The sequence below is a fragment of the Linepithema humile genome, chromosome 1, assembly GCF_040581485.1.
Source record: "Linepithema humile isolate Giens D197 chromosome 1, Lhum_UNIL_v1.0, whole genome shotgun sequence".
Classification (NCBI taxonomy): domain Eukaryota; kingdom Metazoa; phylum Arthropoda; class Insecta; order Hymenoptera; family Formicidae; genus Linepithema; species Linepithema humile.
In genome coordinates this window covers 23520279-23539977 of record NC_090128.1, presented here as the reverse complement: position 1 = coordinate 23539977, position 19699 = coordinate 23520279, and the positions used below count along the sequence as shown (strand labels likewise).

The 19699-nt window shown below is 46.1% G+C and overlaps 1 protein-coding gene across 8 annotated transcripts in view; it reads right to left on the bottom strand.

Moving 5' to 3' along the window:
• Prosap (prosap) overlaps nucleotides 1–19699 on the bottom strand; it is a 118979-nt gene that overhangs the window by 5518 nt on the left and 93762 nt on the right. For 4 of the 8 annotated variants that reach the window (XM_067353196.1, XM_067353197.1, XM_067353200.1 and 1 more), the window contains 13 exons: nucleotides 13680–13805; nucleotides 10169–10349; nucleotides 9554–9873; nucleotides 8848–9112; nucleotides 5071–5752; nucleotides 4457–4689; nucleotides 3464–3640; nucleotides 2921–3131; nucleotides 2596–2797; nucleotides 2133–2442; nucleotides 1845–2038; nucleotides 1494–1664; nucleotides 94–397 (listed from right to left, as the gene is read on the bottom strand). In XM_067353196.1, coding sequence (XP_067209297.1) covers nucleotides 94–397; nucleotides 1494–1664; nucleotides 1845–2038; nucleotides 2133–2442; nucleotides 2596–2797; nucleotides 2921–3131; nucleotides 3464–3640; nucleotides 4457–4689; nucleotides 5071–5752; nucleotides 8848–9112; nucleotides 9554–9873; nucleotides 10169–10349; nucleotides 13680–13805 — 3376 coding nt within the window. The remainder of the gene's footprint in view (nucleotides 1–93; nucleotides 398–1493; nucleotides 1665–1844; nucleotides 2039–2132; nucleotides 2443–2595; nucleotides 2798–2920; nucleotides 3132–3463; nucleotides 3641–4456; nucleotides 4690–5070; nucleotides 5753–8847; nucleotides 9113–9553; nucleotides 9874–10168; nucleotides 10350–13679; nucleotides 13806–19699) is intronic. The other 4 variants (XM_067353210.1, XM_067353215.1, XM_067353203.1 and 1 more) reach the window with 3 other exon arrangements.

Below are 19699 nucleotides of genomic sequence, written 5' to 3'. Positions count from 1 at the left end.
AATCTATATTAAAGTGCATTTATTCCGATCAAAATGTATGATTAGTTATTTCAATTCGGCGGTGATGAGTTATAAACGAGACGCGGCTGTTACCTTTCACTTGCTGAATGTGCGCCATGTTGTCGTAAACGGAGGCTGGCGTAACGACGTCCGGCACATTGGCGCCGACATTCACTTTGACGACTTGTCCGACCGGCGGGGGCGGCGGCGGATGGTTCGGCGGTGGAAGCCCGTTTCTCCCGTTCAGGGCGTTCACGTCCTCCTGGCTTCTGTGGCTCTTGGGCACAAGGGCGGCTGACGACTGCGCCTGCACGTTGAGATCCGGCGTGCTGTGGAAGTCTCTGTGGAGATCGGAACCACCGCCCAAGCCGCCGAAGAAGCGTACTCTCGAGTGCGACTGCAAACGTAACGACAACAGGCTCGTACAGACTGTAAACTCGACCGCAACACTCGCGTCGCCTTGCCAAACTTGAAAAACTCGGAGCGTGAAGACGGAATTGCGATTTACAGTGGGTTTAGTGAGGGGACGAAGGAGAGAACGGTAGACGAAAGACGGGAACGTATACAAGATAACGTGACACCAGGATGAAGCGTATTCCTGCTCATAAGCGTGATGATCCAAAACTACCGTGTGATTAACCCACTACCGTTACTGCTTCAGCGAAATGTTATCTAAGTGTTAAATGCTATCGTATGCTGCGAGGAACGACGCGCAGTTGGACCACGCGTCGCGTCGCCTTCCATGCTTATAGAACGAATCCCGCAGAGCGACTCAAGGAACTGAAGGATCGCACAAGTTTCGTTAAAATGCAAATGCGCAAATTGTTAATCATACTTGAGGCGTGAACACGAAGCTGTAGGTGGCACCTAACGCCCTCGCGGACGTCAGATTTCTTTTCATTTAGCAAATGACTTAGTCACCTGAAATCATGCAAGCCACGGACGAGCTAGAAACAAAGTATTTTCGATCAGTAATATAAGTAGTAGTCCTCGTCGTCTCGCCCGCACCAGGATCGTCCCTTGCTGTGCGCTCGCACCGGCTTGCGTGCAAACTATAACACACATGCAAAAAGAACGACCACCATTACCATTGCCCAGACAGAGAGAGAGAGAGAGAGAGGAGGATTCACCGAAGGGGCGACGCCTTCGACGCTGGCAGACTTTTCTCAAGGGGTGTCTCCTTTTAACCGTGTATTGTTATTAATTACTATCGACGGGTACAATACGAAAGAACGAGCAGAGAAAGATAAAAACGTCTAGTAAAAACTAAGGGATGATCAAAAGTGGCTGTCTAAAGGAACGTTAAAAGAGTTCGATCAAACTACTAATGGATGAGATGAATAAAAAAAAACATGTTAACGTCCACTTTCTAGGGCAGCTTTCATCAAGGGGCAAACTTATTGTCAACTAGGGCGAAACGTTAAGAGAAAGAAACGCGAGCGAGAGCGCGAGCGCGAGCTCGTAACTTTGAGAGTGTGGCGAGTCATCCTTACTTTGCCCTTGCGCTTCATCTCCGCTACGCTCGCGTACACCCTGCCGGTCTTAGCGGGCGACGACGGATGCGACTTGGTAGATTGACCGGTAGTCTGAAAGTGAGAGGAGCTCATCATGGACGAGCCGTACTGGCCGCCGGCGCCACTACCCTGCTGCCGCTGAAATAGTTCCTGGAAGAGAAATTAAAGGACGATGCTGAAGCCTCGGTCTCGTCACGTGCACACAATGCCATTCAATTCGGGAACAACGAGCGCACGGATAGACTCAGTGATCGAGCAAGATAAAGATAGAGAGAGAGAGAGAGAGAGCATGTTTGTCACGCGTGCCGCAAACGGACGGGAGATAGTTACTTCGAGCTCCGCGGCGGTGATCCTGCTGGAAGTTGGACGCGATCGAATACTGGCCGTTCTCGGTTGCACAGGGGTGTTCTGGCCGGTGTTCGTTCCGGTCGACGGCTGCTGCGGCATGTGAATCGATTCCGCGCTGCTCGACTTCGCGCCGGTCGACGCGATCTCATCGCGATCGTCCCTTTCGCCGCCGCCTTCTACGGAAAAACACAATAAACATATATTGTGATACGTAAGGTACTTTGTGACCATTATTTGCGCGTCGCGAATTTGTACAACGAATTCTGTTACCTAATCCAGCTACCATCGATCGCGCCCTCGCACGACCTACGCTCAGCGTAGTCTTCGGGTCTCTTCGCGGTGGCATGGGAGCTGGAGATCTGCCGAGCGTGCCGCCGATCACCACGTTGTTGTTACCCTTGCGCGGCAAGGTCGCGTACTGTCTCTGAATGGGTTGACTAGTTGGCAGCGCGGCCGCCGACTGGGAATTCGGAAGACTGATCACCGGCGAAACCACGGTCATTCGCACCAACTCTCCCGACTTCCTGATTAGATCGACCACGTGTTCGTGGGAGGCCGTCGTTACGTCCTCGCCATTGATCTAGAGAACGTTCGCGAAAAATTGCGATTTATCGTTAAAAAATGTTAAACTGGAAACTTTAGATGGATTCTGTTCATAGCTCTCTTGGAAAATTAAAATTATTCATCGCGCCTTGTTTAAAGCTAAATTAATTATTCACGTATGTGGACTCACTTGAATGAGAAAATCTCCTTTTCGGAGACCCGCTAGATCGGCCACGCCACCTTGGTCGACATCGTCCAGGTATTGTAACGCGGGATACCTGGCGGACGGCGTCAGTTCCATCAACGGCGAGGTGGCTTTGGCGCCGCGCAACACGAAGCCGAAGCCCTTTCGTGAACGGTGAAGGACGACGGTGCGAGGTTCCGAGGTAACACTAGAAATTAAAAAAAAAAAATTAAAATTGTAACCACGAAAAAGTGATAAAATTTCGCGTTTATCGGCAAAAATATCGCGATACGATATTTCTTCTACGCGATCAAGCGTCGCGATCACTTACGGTTTCTTTAATCTGGGCGCGGTAGCGAAGTATTTATGCTGCGACTCTCGGCGGCCGAGAACCCGGTTTCGCGGGTCTCTGGCGGGCTGCGGGCCGAGAGGTATGTTCGTGTGACGCAACCTGACTTCTTGAACACAATGCGCGGGAAACAGGCCGGTACCCTGTCCGCGCAGGATTCCTTCCAGGAGGCCGCAGTCGGTGGCACCGGTGACTGTTAAAAATAAAGAAACAAAAACACGCTTGCTATCAGAATAATATTTCTGGATGTTACCTACAAAAGAGAAATCGAGAGAGGCAGAGTGAGAGACGGCTGTCGTTCCATTATTGCGGAACGCTTAATGTCAATTAGGCCGGTTGACGGCTAATGTTTTAATTAGGCCGATGACGGCTAAATGTTAGTTAGGCCGATAACTATAGGAAAAAAAATGTGAGAAATCGCGGAGCATCGAGCGCGAGCTGCGACGCAAACGTCGTCACTGTCGGAAGACGAAAGTCAACGAAGCTAGACGAGAGAGGCGTAACGTTTGTTGCCTGGTGGTGTACCTTCAAGGATGTCTCCTTGATTGATAGTCAGGTGGCCGGTGATCCCGCTGTTGTAGCTCTCGACGCAGACCACCGTCGTGCCGGGAATGGATAATGAATTGGTCGTGTCAGACTGCGAGGTTCCCACCCCGGAACTGTCGCTGATCACGTCGGACGCCGTGTCGCCGAGGCTCTTGTCTAGAAATCGACAACGGTCGGGTATACTCAGCGTGATGCCACATGTTCGCCCCGCATCGCCTTACCGAGCGATAAACGCCATGCAAGAGATCGAAATCCTTGAGAGAGAGAAAGAGAGAGAGAGAAAGAGAGAAAGAGAGAGAGAGAAAGAGAGAAAGAACGGCTAATTCTGAACGCTAAATCAAAACTTCAACGCACTGTCGGTCGCAAAAAAAAGAAAACGATCAACTTAACTCGGTTCGCCTAAAGTGTGCTCTACAACGGCAATAAGAGCGTCTAAGAATCGTCAGCCGCGTCGCATTCGTCGCATCCTAAGAAATAAGCGCAACGCGTTTTGCTCTCTCTTCGCTAGAGAGAGAGAGAGAGAGAGAGAGAGAGAGAGATCTCGCCGACTCGCCCAGCTCGCTCGCTGGATTGCAAGGAGGAGGAGAGCACCACCATATTCGGGATCTCTAATGTCCTCGGGTACATCAAAACGGAAGCATGCACGAACCATCAAAGCCGACTAAAAAACTCTCTCATCGCTCGAGAAACCACCTTCGCGCGCCGCCGGTTTTTGGTGGTGATGGTAACACATAAATATGATGATCGATGCATGAGTGATAACGCGATAAACTGCACAAAAAAAGGATCATCCGCTTCCTCGTACCTTTGGCTAGTTGACTCTCTCGTCGGGATCCGACGTATCTACACGGCGTTCGTTTCTCTGCAGTTCGCGGATCATCGAGGAGCAGACTTCCGATTCTGGTCCCCTCACCATCGCAGGGCGGGCGCAGAGGGGGCGGGAGGGGGATAGAGAGAAAAAGAATAGTGTACCTGTGACGATGCTGGCCGAGTCCTCGCCGGACGGTTGATTGCTGCCTTCGGACAGGCTCGAGCTGGCCGAGCTGAAAGGCGCTAAGCTCCTGCTGCTCGGCGACGGCGACGGCGGCATCTCCATCTGCGATCTGTGCATATCGAGGCGGTGCTGCAGCTCGAGCCGATGCTCTTGCAGCCTCGTCAGACCCTCCATTCTCAAGTTTGAATAATTCTCCGCGGCGCTCGGCAATCTTGAAATGGTGCGTACACAACTCTTAAGGTACACCGGCGATCGGACCCCCGGATGCTTCGCGCCGACCAAGACGCGGTCCACGTGCGAGCACGTGCGCGATTCTTCTCGATGAATCACGTGGACCGATTCCGGTCGGGACGAAGCATCGCGGCGATCGCGGGCGCACTAAACCGAACGTCGCTCTCTCGCAAAGTGACGACGGAATGATCGAAGCGAGAATGATCTTTTCGTCGGACCGATGTGTGTGAGGTTCTCGGAAGAGAAGAGGCGTCTCTCTTTCTTTTTTTTTTTTTTCCTCCTTCCCACACGTGTCCGCCGATTTTATCTCGCGATTTATCGCGCCTTTTCTGCCGACTCGGTGGCGCTCATCTATGCTTACCTCGCGTTAGGATCTCTCAAGGAATTCGGACTCTGGTACTCCGACGTCAGTCGGTGGCCGTTCTGTTCGGACGGTATTCTCGGTAAGTCGTTTCGGCTCGACTCTACGGACGGTACTCTGCCGAGGCTTCCGTGGTGGCTCGACTCGGTCGACTGACCGGTGGAGGGATACTGTTCCGTGGACGGTACTCTGCTCAGGCCCGCCGCGGCGGCCGGGTATTGCTCCGTGGACGGTACTCTGGTCAGGGTGGCGTCGTACCGCTCGCCGGACGAGGCTCTGCTCAACACGGCGCCGGGCGGCGCGTACTTCTCCTCGGACACGATCCGGACGAGCGTGCCGGACGACGGGGCGGCCGTTGGATACGACGGTTGTTCCGTGGACGGTACTCGGCTCAGACTCACGGCCGCCGCCGCCGCCGCCGCCGCCGCGGTGGCGTACTGCTCGGCGGACGGCACCCGCGTGATACTCGAGTACTGTTCCACCGAGACGGTTCTGGTGAGGGTGCCGGCGGCGGCACCACCACCGGCGCTAGACGCCGCCGCGTGCTGTTCGGTGGACGGTATCCTGGTGAGGGTGCCCAGATTACTCGCCGAGCAGCTCGTCGTCATCGTCATCGAGGTGGTGCCGCTGAAGGCCACCGAGCGCCGCTTCGGGTTGTAGCGTGGCGGCCCTTTAAACGGTACTGGAAAATCGCAAGGGTTGCAAGGTTAAGTAAAGAAAGGATTACTTAGCCTTACAAGTAGGCGCGCGCAATCCACTCGTCGTCGTCTTCTCGCGGATGAGCGTTGACGCGACTCTTCAGGGGCGAAACGTGAAAACTGTGTGTGTGTGTGTGTGTGTGTGTGTGTGTGTGTGTGTGTGTGTGTGTGTGTGTGTGTGTGTGTGTCAAGCGGCTCGTTAATTTCGAACTTGCACTACGATCATTCGGAATATCGCGACCCTTCAACCCTCAACAGCGTGAAACAGCGTTCATCTTGAGAAAATCTCTCTGTGTCTCTCTTTTGAATATGTAATTTCTCAATAATGTAATACTTGGCAAATTTGATAAGATTTATTGAATTTCAAAACATACCAAACATATTTTAATTTAAAAAGAAAGTAATACTGATTACATAAAAAATCAAGTGACTTTATAATTCTGAAATTTCTAGTAACGAATATCGCATATCGTTATGTACTGTCCAGGGTTGAAGCATAATTTATACGTGTATCAAGAGTCGAGTAATACAACGGGGACAATGTTTCGTGACCGAAGCAGATACCGAACAAATCACTTAATCGGCGCGCGTGTTAAGCATCGCGACAACATTTATACGCCGTCATTATCCGCGGTCTATCGAAGCGCGCGTGTTAGTCGCGTGGTTACATTGTACATTATGTTTGTTAAAGCGAAGAGAGAAGTTACGTTCGAGCTCGAGCCGCGGCTCGGGCTCTTCTCCACGATCGATCTTCCGGTGTCACGAAAGATCGTCGTGCGGGATTTTTGCAAAGCGGATTTACAAGCGGTTGCCGTCGCACACAAGCACGCACGCACGCACGCACGCACGCACACACGCGTGCACGCACAATGTTACTTCGCGATGGCGACGATGATGGTTATTGGCTCTCCCCGGGTAACCCCGGACAACCAGATACTGCTCTCGTCGTTTTAGTACCGACGTGTATAGGATGTCTCGGAATTAGCGGAAAGTGAATGCATAATGCTGTACCTTACGAGAGAGGGAGAGAGAGAGATCTAGAATTTAATGTCGGTGAAAGTAATAGACAGTTTTCAAACAGTTCTCGAACAATTTTCAAACTACGAGCCATTGAAAATGTAAGATATAAATCTGTTGTGTAATTAGTCTTTAAAGATAAGAATAAATATTGAGACGTTATTAGAGTTATATAATTATACCGACAACACTTTAACTTGAAGATTTAACTTAAATAAATAAAAATGTAAAAAAAAATTGCAAAGAAAAATAAACTTTGAATTCGTTAGAGCTCATTTTTGTGAGGAACAATGCTACGTGTCCACTGTTCGGATAATACCGGGACATCCTGTACAGACGGGAAAGCGGTAGAAAGCACACGCAAGGATAACGACTCTATCACCCTTTCGTTGTATCCGTTTTGTGCGATACAATGTGCTCGAGATTACGGGTAAGTCTCGTCTCGTCGGAATACGTCATGTGCACAAACGATCGACGTCGCCGTCGCCGGTCGTTGGAATGCATTTCTTCGGATTTCTTCAAAATTGCAGAGAACTCCGACGACCCGCGAGGCCACGTGGATTCACAACGTATCTCGAACTACCAAACATTACTAGTCAAGACATTCTTGCAAGTTCAATGCTGCCAGAAAGAAATATTCGTAATTTATCAACAAGAGAATGCCGAGAATTTATTTCTCAACGTAGAATGTGAATAAAATTTAATAAAAAAAAGTCGATATATTTTGCTTTGTTTAATTCAGAATATTTTCAACTCCGAAATTGATCTGTCGACCGATTTCACTTGGAAATTCTATGGATACGCCATCGCAATGTGATCCGGCAGCACTGATTCATTCGACAGTGAATCAAAAATACAGTACCATTAGTTACTGGAAAGCAATCTATCAAAAGGTAGTGTCGTTACTTCTCTTCGGTATCACAAATGTACTCGACGTCATACACGACCATCACCACCAAAAATCCTATGACATGATTGTAAAATTTTTACATTACTCGTCACACACAGCACAGACACAGGTAGATAAAGGTACACCGACATACGTACGTCACACTCACAAACGCGCCTCGTGTTATACACATTTCCAGGAGGCACCCTCTAAGTAGCTACGACCGAAAGAAAACTACCAGCTAATGTCTACTTCTATATTACGGGTAAAGCGGCGTGCACATGCTCATGCTCATGCTCAGCTATATAATCATGCGATATATAAATGCCTACGTGGTTTTCTAGACCATCAGTTAGCTCCTTATCAGATAACGATTGCGAACTTTGCCGTGTCACACGGCCGCGGCTTTGTTTCAGCAAACAAATCGTAAGATATTGTAGATATTAGCCGCGGAATGTGGAGCGATGTCGCCGATAGCGATAAGTAATCGCTATTCCAAGCTTCCGATCAGTTATTTCAATTTCCTATCGGCCCCATCTCGATCTATATCGGATATTGAATCAGAATTTGCATCGAATCAATACTAGAAAAGCCCCGAAACCCATCACGTTCCTCCCGCTGAACCTTGACGCCCGGCGACTCGAGTCTTCACCTTATCTAATAAACCGTGTGCATTCGTAAATAAGGGATTAGAATCGGACAGTCACGTTGATCAGCCGTCGCGGGCGTGGCGAATGAACATGGAAAAGAAGAAAGAAAAACCACCTTGTCTCGCGAGTAATGAGATTATGGTTGATTATCCGTCTGCCGAGCCCGTTCGTCCCATTCGTGATCCCGGAAGGGGACGAGCAGCGCGCCGCGCGTTATCATCGTTGCGCAAGCAGAATTGCCGAGAACGACGGAACAATGTCCAGCGAGTGGAGCAAGAACGACGGGGCGGGGGAGGGGAGGACGGGGGAGAACGGGGGAGGACGGGAGAGGAGAGGAAGACGATCGTCAACGTCTGTCGTTTATTCCTGCAGCATCACGCCTCAACCTCACCAAGGCGAGTTTCCCGCGTCCGGAATCTCGCGCCCCCGCGTACCTCGGCCTCCCTTATTCCTGTATCCAATCTCGCGAGCGCTCGCACTCGAAGCTCGATTCCTGACATTTCGCGTGACGTTCATAACTCACCGACTTCCTCCGGCTGATAGTTCTTGATGACTTCGGCGAGCTCCATGTTGCCGGCGATCACGGCGACTTGGTACGGCGTCTGGTTCGCGTAGTTCAGCGCGTCCTTCTGCGCGCCCCTGAAGAGTAGCTGACGTATGCACGAGGCGTCCGTGTTATTCACCGCGCACACGTGCAACGGCGTATTACCGGACGCGTTGCGCGCGTTCATGTCAGCGCCGTAGAAAAGCAGGTGGTCCAGATGCTGCACCAGATTGTTGCGACATGCCTGCGGGCATACGACGAAGTGAGGCGCGTATTAGGCGCGGAAATCGTTCAATGGAGCTCGAACTGCGCATTCTTCGCTAACTCGCGATCCACTCTTCGATTTCAATATTTTTCCCTTTCGCGTGAAAGCGCGTGAATGGAGTTCCAGTACCGCGAAGGAAAATGTTGCTTTGTCGGCAAGTAATAGATAACATTTAAAAAATGCGAATCGATTAAAATTAAAAATAATGTTTTTAACGGACTCGATATTGTGATACTTGAGATTATTTTACTCCTGCAATCGCGAATCAGAAAAGATAAATATTTATCAAATCTTATCGGAACCCGTTAATGCGTAGAAATATTCGCGCGGGAAATAATTTACCCTATATGCTTTTATTAATTCGCACTATTACGCAAATATGCAATACAAATAATCTAGGGGGGAAAAAACGAGCGAAACCTGATGAACTTCCTGCCAGCCTTGCAGATCTTGCGCTCCTATCGTCGCGTGATCGTGAAGCAATGTCTCGCAGAGCATCGGATCGGTCTTGTAAATAACACTGTAGTAAAGCGGCGTTAAGCCTTTCGTGTCCTTGTAATTCGGACTAGCACCCAACTCCAGAAGAGTCTTCACCGCCTCCAAACTGTTCCGCTCAACAGCGCGGTGCATCGCCGTTAAACCCTCCTTCGTTCGATAGTCGAGGAGAGCGCCGCCATTGACCAATGCAATTATCACTTTTGAAGGTTTTTTCAGGGTTGTTGCCAAGGTCAACGGCGTCTCTGAAATTCAGAATAAACAAAATTTTGGCAACTATAAACTTGCGATATTTCTGATAAACATAAAAATAGAGAAAAAATTTCTGTATTTTTGTAATTTTATGTATCATCTAAATCCATCCAGAATATCGCAACATCGGATAAAAGAAAAAAAAGTTATCGATGGTTCGGTAAAATAAATTCAAGATGAACTTTGATATTTCGAAATATGCTGGCAAGTGATGAAAATCACTAGCAATCTGCGACTCGCGAGTTGTTCAGCAATTTTCATACAGCTGCAATTGCGCATGTGAATTACCTCCCGTTTCCTGACAGTGGAAATTAGGATCCAGTCCCTTGCTGCACATCTTCGCGATCTTCTCAACTTGACTGCTCTGCACGTAATCCAGTAACCTTCGCAAATTCGTCCTGGTGTGCATAGCCTTGAGCTGTTTCTCATCCAAGTGCAGCATTTTGTACACCCGCCGCTTGTACTTGAGCTGCAAATTTATTTACAAAATAATATTAACACTTTCGAAACATTGTGTGTGCGCGCACAAGCCGTTTCAACATATAAAATGACTATTAATGCTAAATTACTTTCTATCTTGTCGGATGTAAAAGCGTGAAGCTTATCGCACGCTGCTCGGTGAGTTAATTATTTCTACATTATACATCGAGATAACGGTTATAGAATAAAATCATAAATTACGTCGAAAGTGAGATATCCGTGGCATTTCTCTCCGACTGATCGTCGCGTGCAATTTGTCACGGTATAGAATCGCGGTAGCCCCGTGGTACTTATGTAAATACATAGTCGCGAGAGCACCGCGCACGGCTATCGCGTAAGTATATCTCATCGCCGGATCGTCTCATCTGGTCGACTCTATAAATGTGTATATATAATTGCCGTTTCTTATAATCTACCACGAGTGCGCGTTCGTCACGCGTATTTCTCTGTTATCGATGAATACGCAATAAACCGGACATGACATAAGATGCGTAAAGCACTACGCGGCACCGCCTTCGAGATATTAAACTACTCTCTCTTTCTATCGTATCGAAAATTCAATCTGACGCTGTGTCGTCTTGCGTACTTAATTTCTTCACGTCGTACATACTCTGAATTTCAATGAAATTTTTACGGCGCGCGTTATTCTCCGGAAATTAACCGGCAAGCGCGGTTCTCTCATTTATTTACATTTGTGGCGTTTAATTTCCTGAAATATTTCCCTGCGTAATATTTAATTTAATTTACATGTTCTTTTAGCATTCGGGGTTTAATTTGTAGGATTACTTAATTTATTTTTCACTTGGTCGTAAAAAGTACGTTGTAATTGAATCATAAAAATGCAAAGTATTTTGTCTCTCGTCGATTTGTCGTGCGATATTTCCTCGGCGCTGTCAGCACGACCGCGTGTGCCGCATTGTGCGCAACAATAATAGTACGACAGAGACTACTGTGCCAACGTATACGGTAGCGTCGGAACGTAAATGCAGCGAGTACATCGCGCTGCCATCATCATCGCGCGGATCGTATCACGCACACATCAGCCGGTTTTATCGCGTTGCGGACGCGGACGGATGCACAGCAGCGCAGCTCGACGTGCAACCTAACGGTGTTACTTATCTTGACTGCGATATTGATAGGGAGCGGACATCGAGATAGATTTTGAGGGTGGAAAATGAAAATTGAGAAACGCGCAGCTCTATCTCGCGCTCGAATTTTATTTACGGCAGTTCGTTTATTCTCTGAAGAAACGACAGGAAGTCAATATATCGAGCGGATAAAAAGCAACTCGCGAGAGAAGCTGCAAAGTAAGTTTTTACACCGCGCGAACTCTATCCGCGAGATGAAATCGAGAAAGAATACATAATTCATACTTGAACTTGAATAGATACTTAAACTGTTGCGCGCGTCGAGTACGTCAGACATAACTCTCGTTTGATAATTAATTACTCCGCCGCACGCGGCTGACAGCCGTCGCCGACACGCGGCCGTCAATTTTCACTTTTCATTCACGTATTCACGATTCGCCAAAGTGGCTTGTCGCGCCCACGTCTTATTCCGATTGTCCGACGTTAGCTCGTGCAAAATAAATGGATAGTCAGATGATCAAAGGAATTGGATTGAATCGACGCGGCCCTGAATCTAACTTTGTTCGACTTTCGTGAGAGAATCTAAGAGCGAGATTGACAGCGGGATCGATTATTGTAATGAGCGAGCTTTATTAGAAGGCCAACTACGAAATACTGGTGATTTGTAAGTTTATCTCGTATTCATACCTAATTAATCTGGTATATCTAAATGTATAAATAATCTGTCATTTGATGTCATGTTGCAAATCGATAAATCTTTTAAGAGTAATCTCATTTTCTCATTCCGTTAAACCATAAGAATTGAAATAATATTTTTTAATAATTTATTTATCCTAAATTAATTTAAAATTTTAAATGTTACGCAATGTAATCGGTCAATGCTAAAATGTGTACCATAAAGAGAATTATTTCGTCACATACATTTTAAACTTTGCGGTAGAATACGAAGGTAAAATAATCATCTCGCATCGGTCAATAGCAACGCAAATAACAGGCAAATCTTTACGAGACATGATACTCCACAAGAACCCGCAGCTACGACTGTGTTTACGAAGAGAATGCAGTCCGGCTGTAAAGGTATTGTGCTCATGCTTTTGCGACATGTCCACAGACTTATGGTTTTGAAAACCGCGGGGCCCCATTGTCCGACGGGGATCCCGCTGACAGGCGTTCGTTAAACGCGAGTTTTTCGTCAACGGGCCCCGTGTAATTTGTAACTCGTGCGAGGTGAATGCGGCTTAAAGATGGTTCAAAGAAGCTGTATGAGTCAGCCGTCCCTGAAAGTGAATCTCCCGCGACGAAGCGGGGACGTGCAGCTGGCACGGTGGAACCGATCGGGGCCGGGCCGGCCGAAGAAGAAGGAGAAGAAGAAGACGACGACGAGAACCCGACGAGGAGGACGGTGATGAGAACTAGCACCGGTTACGCAAGAAAACCGCGGGACAGGATCCAGATCTCGTTAACCCGAGACCGGATTATTTGTTTTTCGCGAATCCCCGTTTCAACAGTCATCGCGGGCCGTGCTGCGTGTGCGTATGCGCGCGCGCGCGCGCGCGGATTCGTCGCACCGCGACCACCGAGTGATTTATGTATAGCGAGGATCATCGCGATGATTAATTACATAACACGTACTTCCGCGATCTCTCCTTCTCGTTTATGAAAACAATATCGTTCCGCAAAGTCTTTAGCTTGAAATTGAAGACGACGTAAACGAGCTGGAAATACTATCTTCTATCCGCCGAGAGCAAGTAGGTAATTGCAAGCATCATTTACGAACGACTATTTTTCATCAAGAGTAAACGAAATATTATGCGAAATAAATAATATTTGGTATAATTATAGTCTTCTTCGTTTCTATTTAATTCTGTCCATATTTGGACCAGTCGCATATTTCGTAACAAAGCGTATTCCTATCGTGTCACTATATTCAGCTCGGCTTAGAAACATATGACGTAACTAGATCCTATCAGGCGTGAAGTGGGCCTGCTGACAGCCTTAACGCTCACGCAAGGAGGCTACTTAACCCTTCCGCTACTAAAACGGGAAGCCTTTGCTCTGCACTAAAACTGACTATAATCGTCTGACTGATATAAACGCCCCTGTGTTGTCTCATTTCCACGACAATATTGAACGAAATTAGCGTGATCGATTGAGCCAACAACCTTGTATAGCTGGAAGAAGGAATTTGAGAAAAATATAACAGAGAAATGAGAAAAACGTGTCGCTCTTACCTCCAGATACCCGACCGGTCCATTGAAGGGATAATCGCCGAGACGGCGTTCCTCGTCCAGGAATTTCCCGGCTTTTCCATTCACCGGCGGGCAGAACAGGCCGTAATTGAAGCTCTCCTTCAGCTCCTGCAAGGCATGAAATTTTAATATCAAGGTACGGATGTATCGCGCGAGAGAAGATCAAAGCGACCCGCCACCCCCACTTTTCCGAACGGCACATGCAAATAGCAACAGTAAACGAACGGCTATATCGGACATCGTTCCGGGGTAAGATTCAGGTACGGGATTCACGAGGGGACGTCATTCTTTTTCCAGCAATCATCTAATAATTCGAAAACTCGATGCAAACGTGCAATATTTATATTACGTGCGGCATACTCATTGTGGACATATCGCAAAATGTCAATATATACTTTACGTCATTAATCCCCATCTCATTCGACGTAACTCGCTCCATTGTGATGTAAAATGACAGATGGAGGTATTATCAATTGTTCTGAAATTGTCTGAAATTCTTGATTTTTAAAAATTTAAACAATTACACACACACGTTTGGGATAATTATAATTATATGATTGCCAATTGGCTTGAAATTATTTGGAATTTTACGAAAACACATCGTTTTTTATTTAATTTTGCGTGTTTTATTTCTTTAAAGATATATTGTGCACAACTATAATTGTATAAACATATTTGTGACGGATAAAAAATATATATTCGCGCAATCAAGATGTAAGGATTGACTCTCTCTGCATCAATCTTTTTTTATCTCTTCTAGAAAATTCTCTTAGGCCAATGTCTTTGATATTCATAGATAGGCAGTACGAATAATACGGCGAACTACTCTTCGCCTATGAATACCAAACGAGAACCGAGGAAAATCAATTCTCGATTGCATTAACAATATTCGCAAGGATCGACAGCGCCGGCGGGCCGCTCTTTCTCGCGGTATTATAATATTTAGCAGATAACGATCCGAGATAGGCGAAAAGCGACGAAGAGGAACACGCGTGCCATGCACACCCGAGAAGAAAACCGCGCATTATCACCATACTCCGCTTATACCAGGCGAAAGATCGGCGACGATGCGGAGGGAGACAGGCACCGCCAACCCGACAATCATGGCAACAATAGCCAAGAGTGCAACACGTGCCAAATTAAAGGCTTCGTACGAAAGAAGCCGGAGTCTCCGTGCATCAGCGTGCCGATGGGCGGAGGTGCGGTCGGCCATGGGAAAACCACGAAATGCGAAAAAAAAAAAAAAAAAAAAGACAGCTGACAGCCAGAAAACGGATGTGAACGTTTAGTGGCAGATGCTCCAACGTTTTTCTTACATCATAGAGAACGGTTGCTCTAAAAGTAAACTCGCGAGTCGAAGAATATTTTGTGAAAGAAAAATTCCTAGTTGCATCGCATAAAACTATTTTCTTATTACGATTTATTTTCTCATTCCGAAGATTTTAGCTAAATAAACGTTTCACTGAAATACGATGCGATGCATGGAATGCATTCTGGGGCGGATTAAAAATGCAGCTCTATTCCGTCATTTTTAAACGTTTCGTCTGATTGCATTTGGTATGCTCTCCTCAAAGTTCGTATTTATGAGTGATATTACGTCCTCGTTTTGCACTTCATTGGCTAAGCCGGCTCAATGATGCGTCCGTGACACGCTCGTCGGTGGTTTCCCCCGTCGTGCAAAGCTCTGCTCGAGGTTGGGACTTTATCAAAATTGAGGCTTATAACGCGTATGAATAAAGAGACGGCCTTGCGTCAGTTTAGCAAAGTACATCTACTTAACGACCTTTCTATTAACCTTCTTTTAAACTACGCTAGATTTTTTCAAAGTCCTTTTTTCCAAAAAATTATAAAACATGATACGTATTTATGCAAAAAAATTGTATAGATCACATACATTAAATGAAAGGAAGATGTAAAAAGAAATCGTGGTTTGCATCTTCATTAAATAAATTTTTATAGTGTGATATTATCACCATTTTTTATCTTCTCGTCAACATGGCATGTGCAAAATTTCGCTAGATGGAAAGACACTTTCTTTGAGACACGTCGATTTGAATAAATAGTGTAAAGTTAAGTGAAAGAAAGCCGTAATTTTTCACGAGGCGACGGGAAAGACGTGAAGCATTGTTCGTTGACGCGGTGATTGCGAGTCGCTCACCTCCGTCACTCACGGCGTCCTGGACAAAAATGAAGCAGTCCTGCCAAACCGGCGCTCCTACTCTAATTAGTGCCGCGGTAATTGCTTCATAAAGTCCCAAGAGGCGGCATAATCGCACCATAGCGAAACGTGCCTCGAGTTTCTTCGATTACCAGGGGAACGGGTGAGAGGCAAGGTCATAGGGACCGCGCGGAAAAAGTCAATGATCGACGATTAAAGTAGAATCGAGTAGAATTGATTACCATTATCATCCTGCCTCGCTCGTAACCTTTTTCGCGAATACCTCGAGCCATAAAGAAAGCCGATTCCTTCGAAAGGCGTAGTCTCGAGGACTTGATCGTCCCTTCGAATAAATTCCCTCGCTCAGGCAATTTCTTCTGCATTTCCTTCAAAGAAATTTCTCCGATTTATCATAAATTTCCCGGTGTGGTTTTCATCTCCGATAAAGATGAACCTTTTTTTTAATCTCATCTTCGAGGCAATAACTGTTTCACGTTGCGTTTACACGAGACGCTTCTCTCCAGACAGCTCTTCTCCACATTGAAATCCCATCGATACTCTCGAGAATAGGCGAGTGAAAAATGCACTCGACGGTGCGTTTTTCCGCCTTTCCCTCGACGCGAGCGCACGCGCACACGTGCCGCGATCTATGCGAAATATGAAGGAGAAAAGGGTCGCAACGTTAAACGGCGGGACTCTTTTGTACGGCCCTGTATGGGAGAATAATGGCCGAACCGTGTCTCAATCGTGCTTTATGGGATGTAATTGCGGTCTGGCGAGGGGGGCCAGCCACGCCGATGTTTAAGCTCTGGCCAGCGCCCGCGCTCGCTCGCTCGCTCGCATACGAGCGGCGCGGCGACGAGCAAGGCGGATAGGAGCGTTACGGTTTTAACCTTCGCAACGAAGCACGAAACGAGTTTTCGTCTTCCTCGCGCGCCTCCTCGCCTTCGCTCGCCATGGCAGCTTTGCTTATTTTGGCGAGGCTGCCCACCCCGATCGTCATCGTCGTTGACTCCGTGAATTTTCTCTTTCGCGGGAATCCGACGTCGTATCGGTTCTCCTAATTTTTCTTATTCAAGCGCGAACGAGTTTCACGGGAACTCCAGTCGCGGGAATCGCGAAGAAATGGAATAAAACCGGACAGTCGAGTCCGGCATCCGTGTGTTTTAGTGGAAAGTACCGCAAACGTATTGCTAAAAAAGTTAATATATTCCGAGTGAATGACACTTGCTCCAAAGTGTAATTCAGCTGTTTCACTTCACTCCTCTTCGCCACGTTTCGCGAAAATAGGGCCTTGATTCACGCGGCAATAAATGTCTAATGAATTCGATCCACCGGATTTTACCCCACTTTACGCAAAAGGTGATCGGTACATCTGTTAATCTCCGTTTCGCACGCTACGACGACGATACGACGACTTACGATCGTATGCGCGGCGCAAAAAAAGGCAGTAGGCGGCGAAAGAGGGACGCGAAGGCGAAAAGCAAAGAACGGAGGGAACGGAGAGGAGGGGGTGGAGGCGAGTGGAATCCCCAACACAAAGGCGAGTGGAATCATCCAGAGTGCCGGACACACAGCATCGGCGTTAAAGAGGAAATACGACCCATAAAATTTCGATCTACGCGCCGGAGGGATCGCGAGGGACAAAAAGAAAGCGGGAGAGAGATGGGGCGAGCACGGTGGAATACGAAATCAAATTGCCGAGGCGCATCGAAAAAAAAAAAGAACAGTCATCGGGAGTTTAACGGCGAACATCGGTTGGCTTACGTTTGTACGACGCGCCGCGAAAGGGATTCGAGTAAACGACCATGCGAGCTCGGATGCGACTCTCTGCGATCACGCACGGCTGAGAGATCATAAATAAGATCGTTATATGCTAGCAATAATCCCGTCAATGATAATTATTAGTATAATTAATCGATCAATTATAAATGCCATAATAATATTACGGGATTTATACGACGTTTAAAATTTTTGATAAAACATTTTTACATGATTATGTTAACTTTAACGTAATTATCATAATTATAAGTTTAAATCAAAGGGGAAAATATTGTGCAAAATTTTGTACAACTGTTGACAATTCAGATCGAATACGGATTGAACTAGCGATAAGATCGCTGTTTGAGTCAAGATGATGTTACAGCACAATGCGAAGACGTCCTGCAAAGCACAAATATTTATCTGGAAGTTTATTCAAGCATCTTCTCTTCTGCGTCCATCAAGCTGACTCACCATTATCGCCGACCGCGTATCGAGATCTCGTGATACATAAGCTCCACGGACTTACGATTGAACAAAGGTTAATGACTAATATCGATAAGATAAACGATTTATCCTATAAAAAATATAACGAGCGATTTCTTAACGACTATCGACGTAGCATTAGCCGGCTCTTAATTGAATATCTTTGTAATGCATCGATCGCTTCTGTGTTCTACCTCAGAAACGCATTAACATACACACTTCTACGATCCCTCACATAAAGCATAGAGAGTTCTCTTTTTCTAGACGAAAATTTAATTGCGCGCGCCTTGATAATTTTGTATACTACAATTTATGAATAAATGCAATTATTCTGTATATTTTAATATTCTCCACTGAAATTAAAATAAAGTAAAAAAATTAATGAACAGAATATTCAAATGCAAAAGAGTGCGCGAAATGTATATAAAGAGCTTTCAATTTATCTAATTTATCATCGGGAAATGAAGCAAGAATGAGACGAAAGAACAAGCAAATCGTTCGATCGGAAGAATGAGAGGGAAGAGGTGGAAAGGGAAGATCTATTTTTCCCGGATGATCGCAATAGAGACGACGCGAGAGAAAAGGTCTTGAAGGCACCTTTATTGATTCTTAAGTTCGTCGTCGCTTTTTGTCTCACGTCGAACTGGTTATTAAAACTGATTCCGGTTTCGTCATCGGCCGCTATTATTGGCGCTTAACGGCGCTTATCGCGTTTTTTTTCCCCAAATCGTGATGCAAAAAGGACGCTTTTGTTTCTTAATCAATTAAAAATTGTTTTTTTATTTATTTATGTCGTATGAAGAATGTACTCCGATATTGAAATCTTAAGTAAAATAATATATTTTATGTAAAATTAATTTAACAAATAATTTATTTCATTATATAAACCCGAAGTAACCTTTAACATTTGTTTGAAATAATAATATTGTAAGGAACAGGTGTATTTTCCATCAATACATCTTGCGGCGATTTAAATTATTTTTAACTCAATTTTTAATTTATACAGATCGTAAAACCTGAAAAGTTATTTTTGGATACTAATTGGTTGATATATTTAAAAGACTAAATAAATTTTTATTTATAATAATTGACAGTAATAACGATAATAATAATATGAATTGGTGTAATATATTATAGCATGCATCATTAATGAAACCATGTAAATTGGCACTCCGCGAGAACGGAGTAAATGTATTGCACACTTTCACTGTCCTGAATAAGGATTCTAGAGAATCCTTCAGTGCGTTGACGACACTTTATGGTTATCGTATTCATTAAATTCATCACGCTCAATAATTAGCATTCGTTAGCTTCGAGTTATGACAGCAATTTCGAGCGTTCCAAAAATGATTCTATAATCTGTTTAAAAGCACAACACGTTCGGCGTCGCTCGCGTATCGCGGTATAAAAATAATGGCAAAAATAAATTTGCGGACTTGATTAACGTGACATCGCATTTTCGTCTCGAGACCGCCGCCATATTCGCCGTCGAATCGAGTTTCGTCAAGTAACTCAATTTTCTAGATCGCAGAATCGAGTCAGCGTCGTTCCACCGGTAATTGGCAATCAATTCCGGAGGCCGACGGGCTCCACGTGG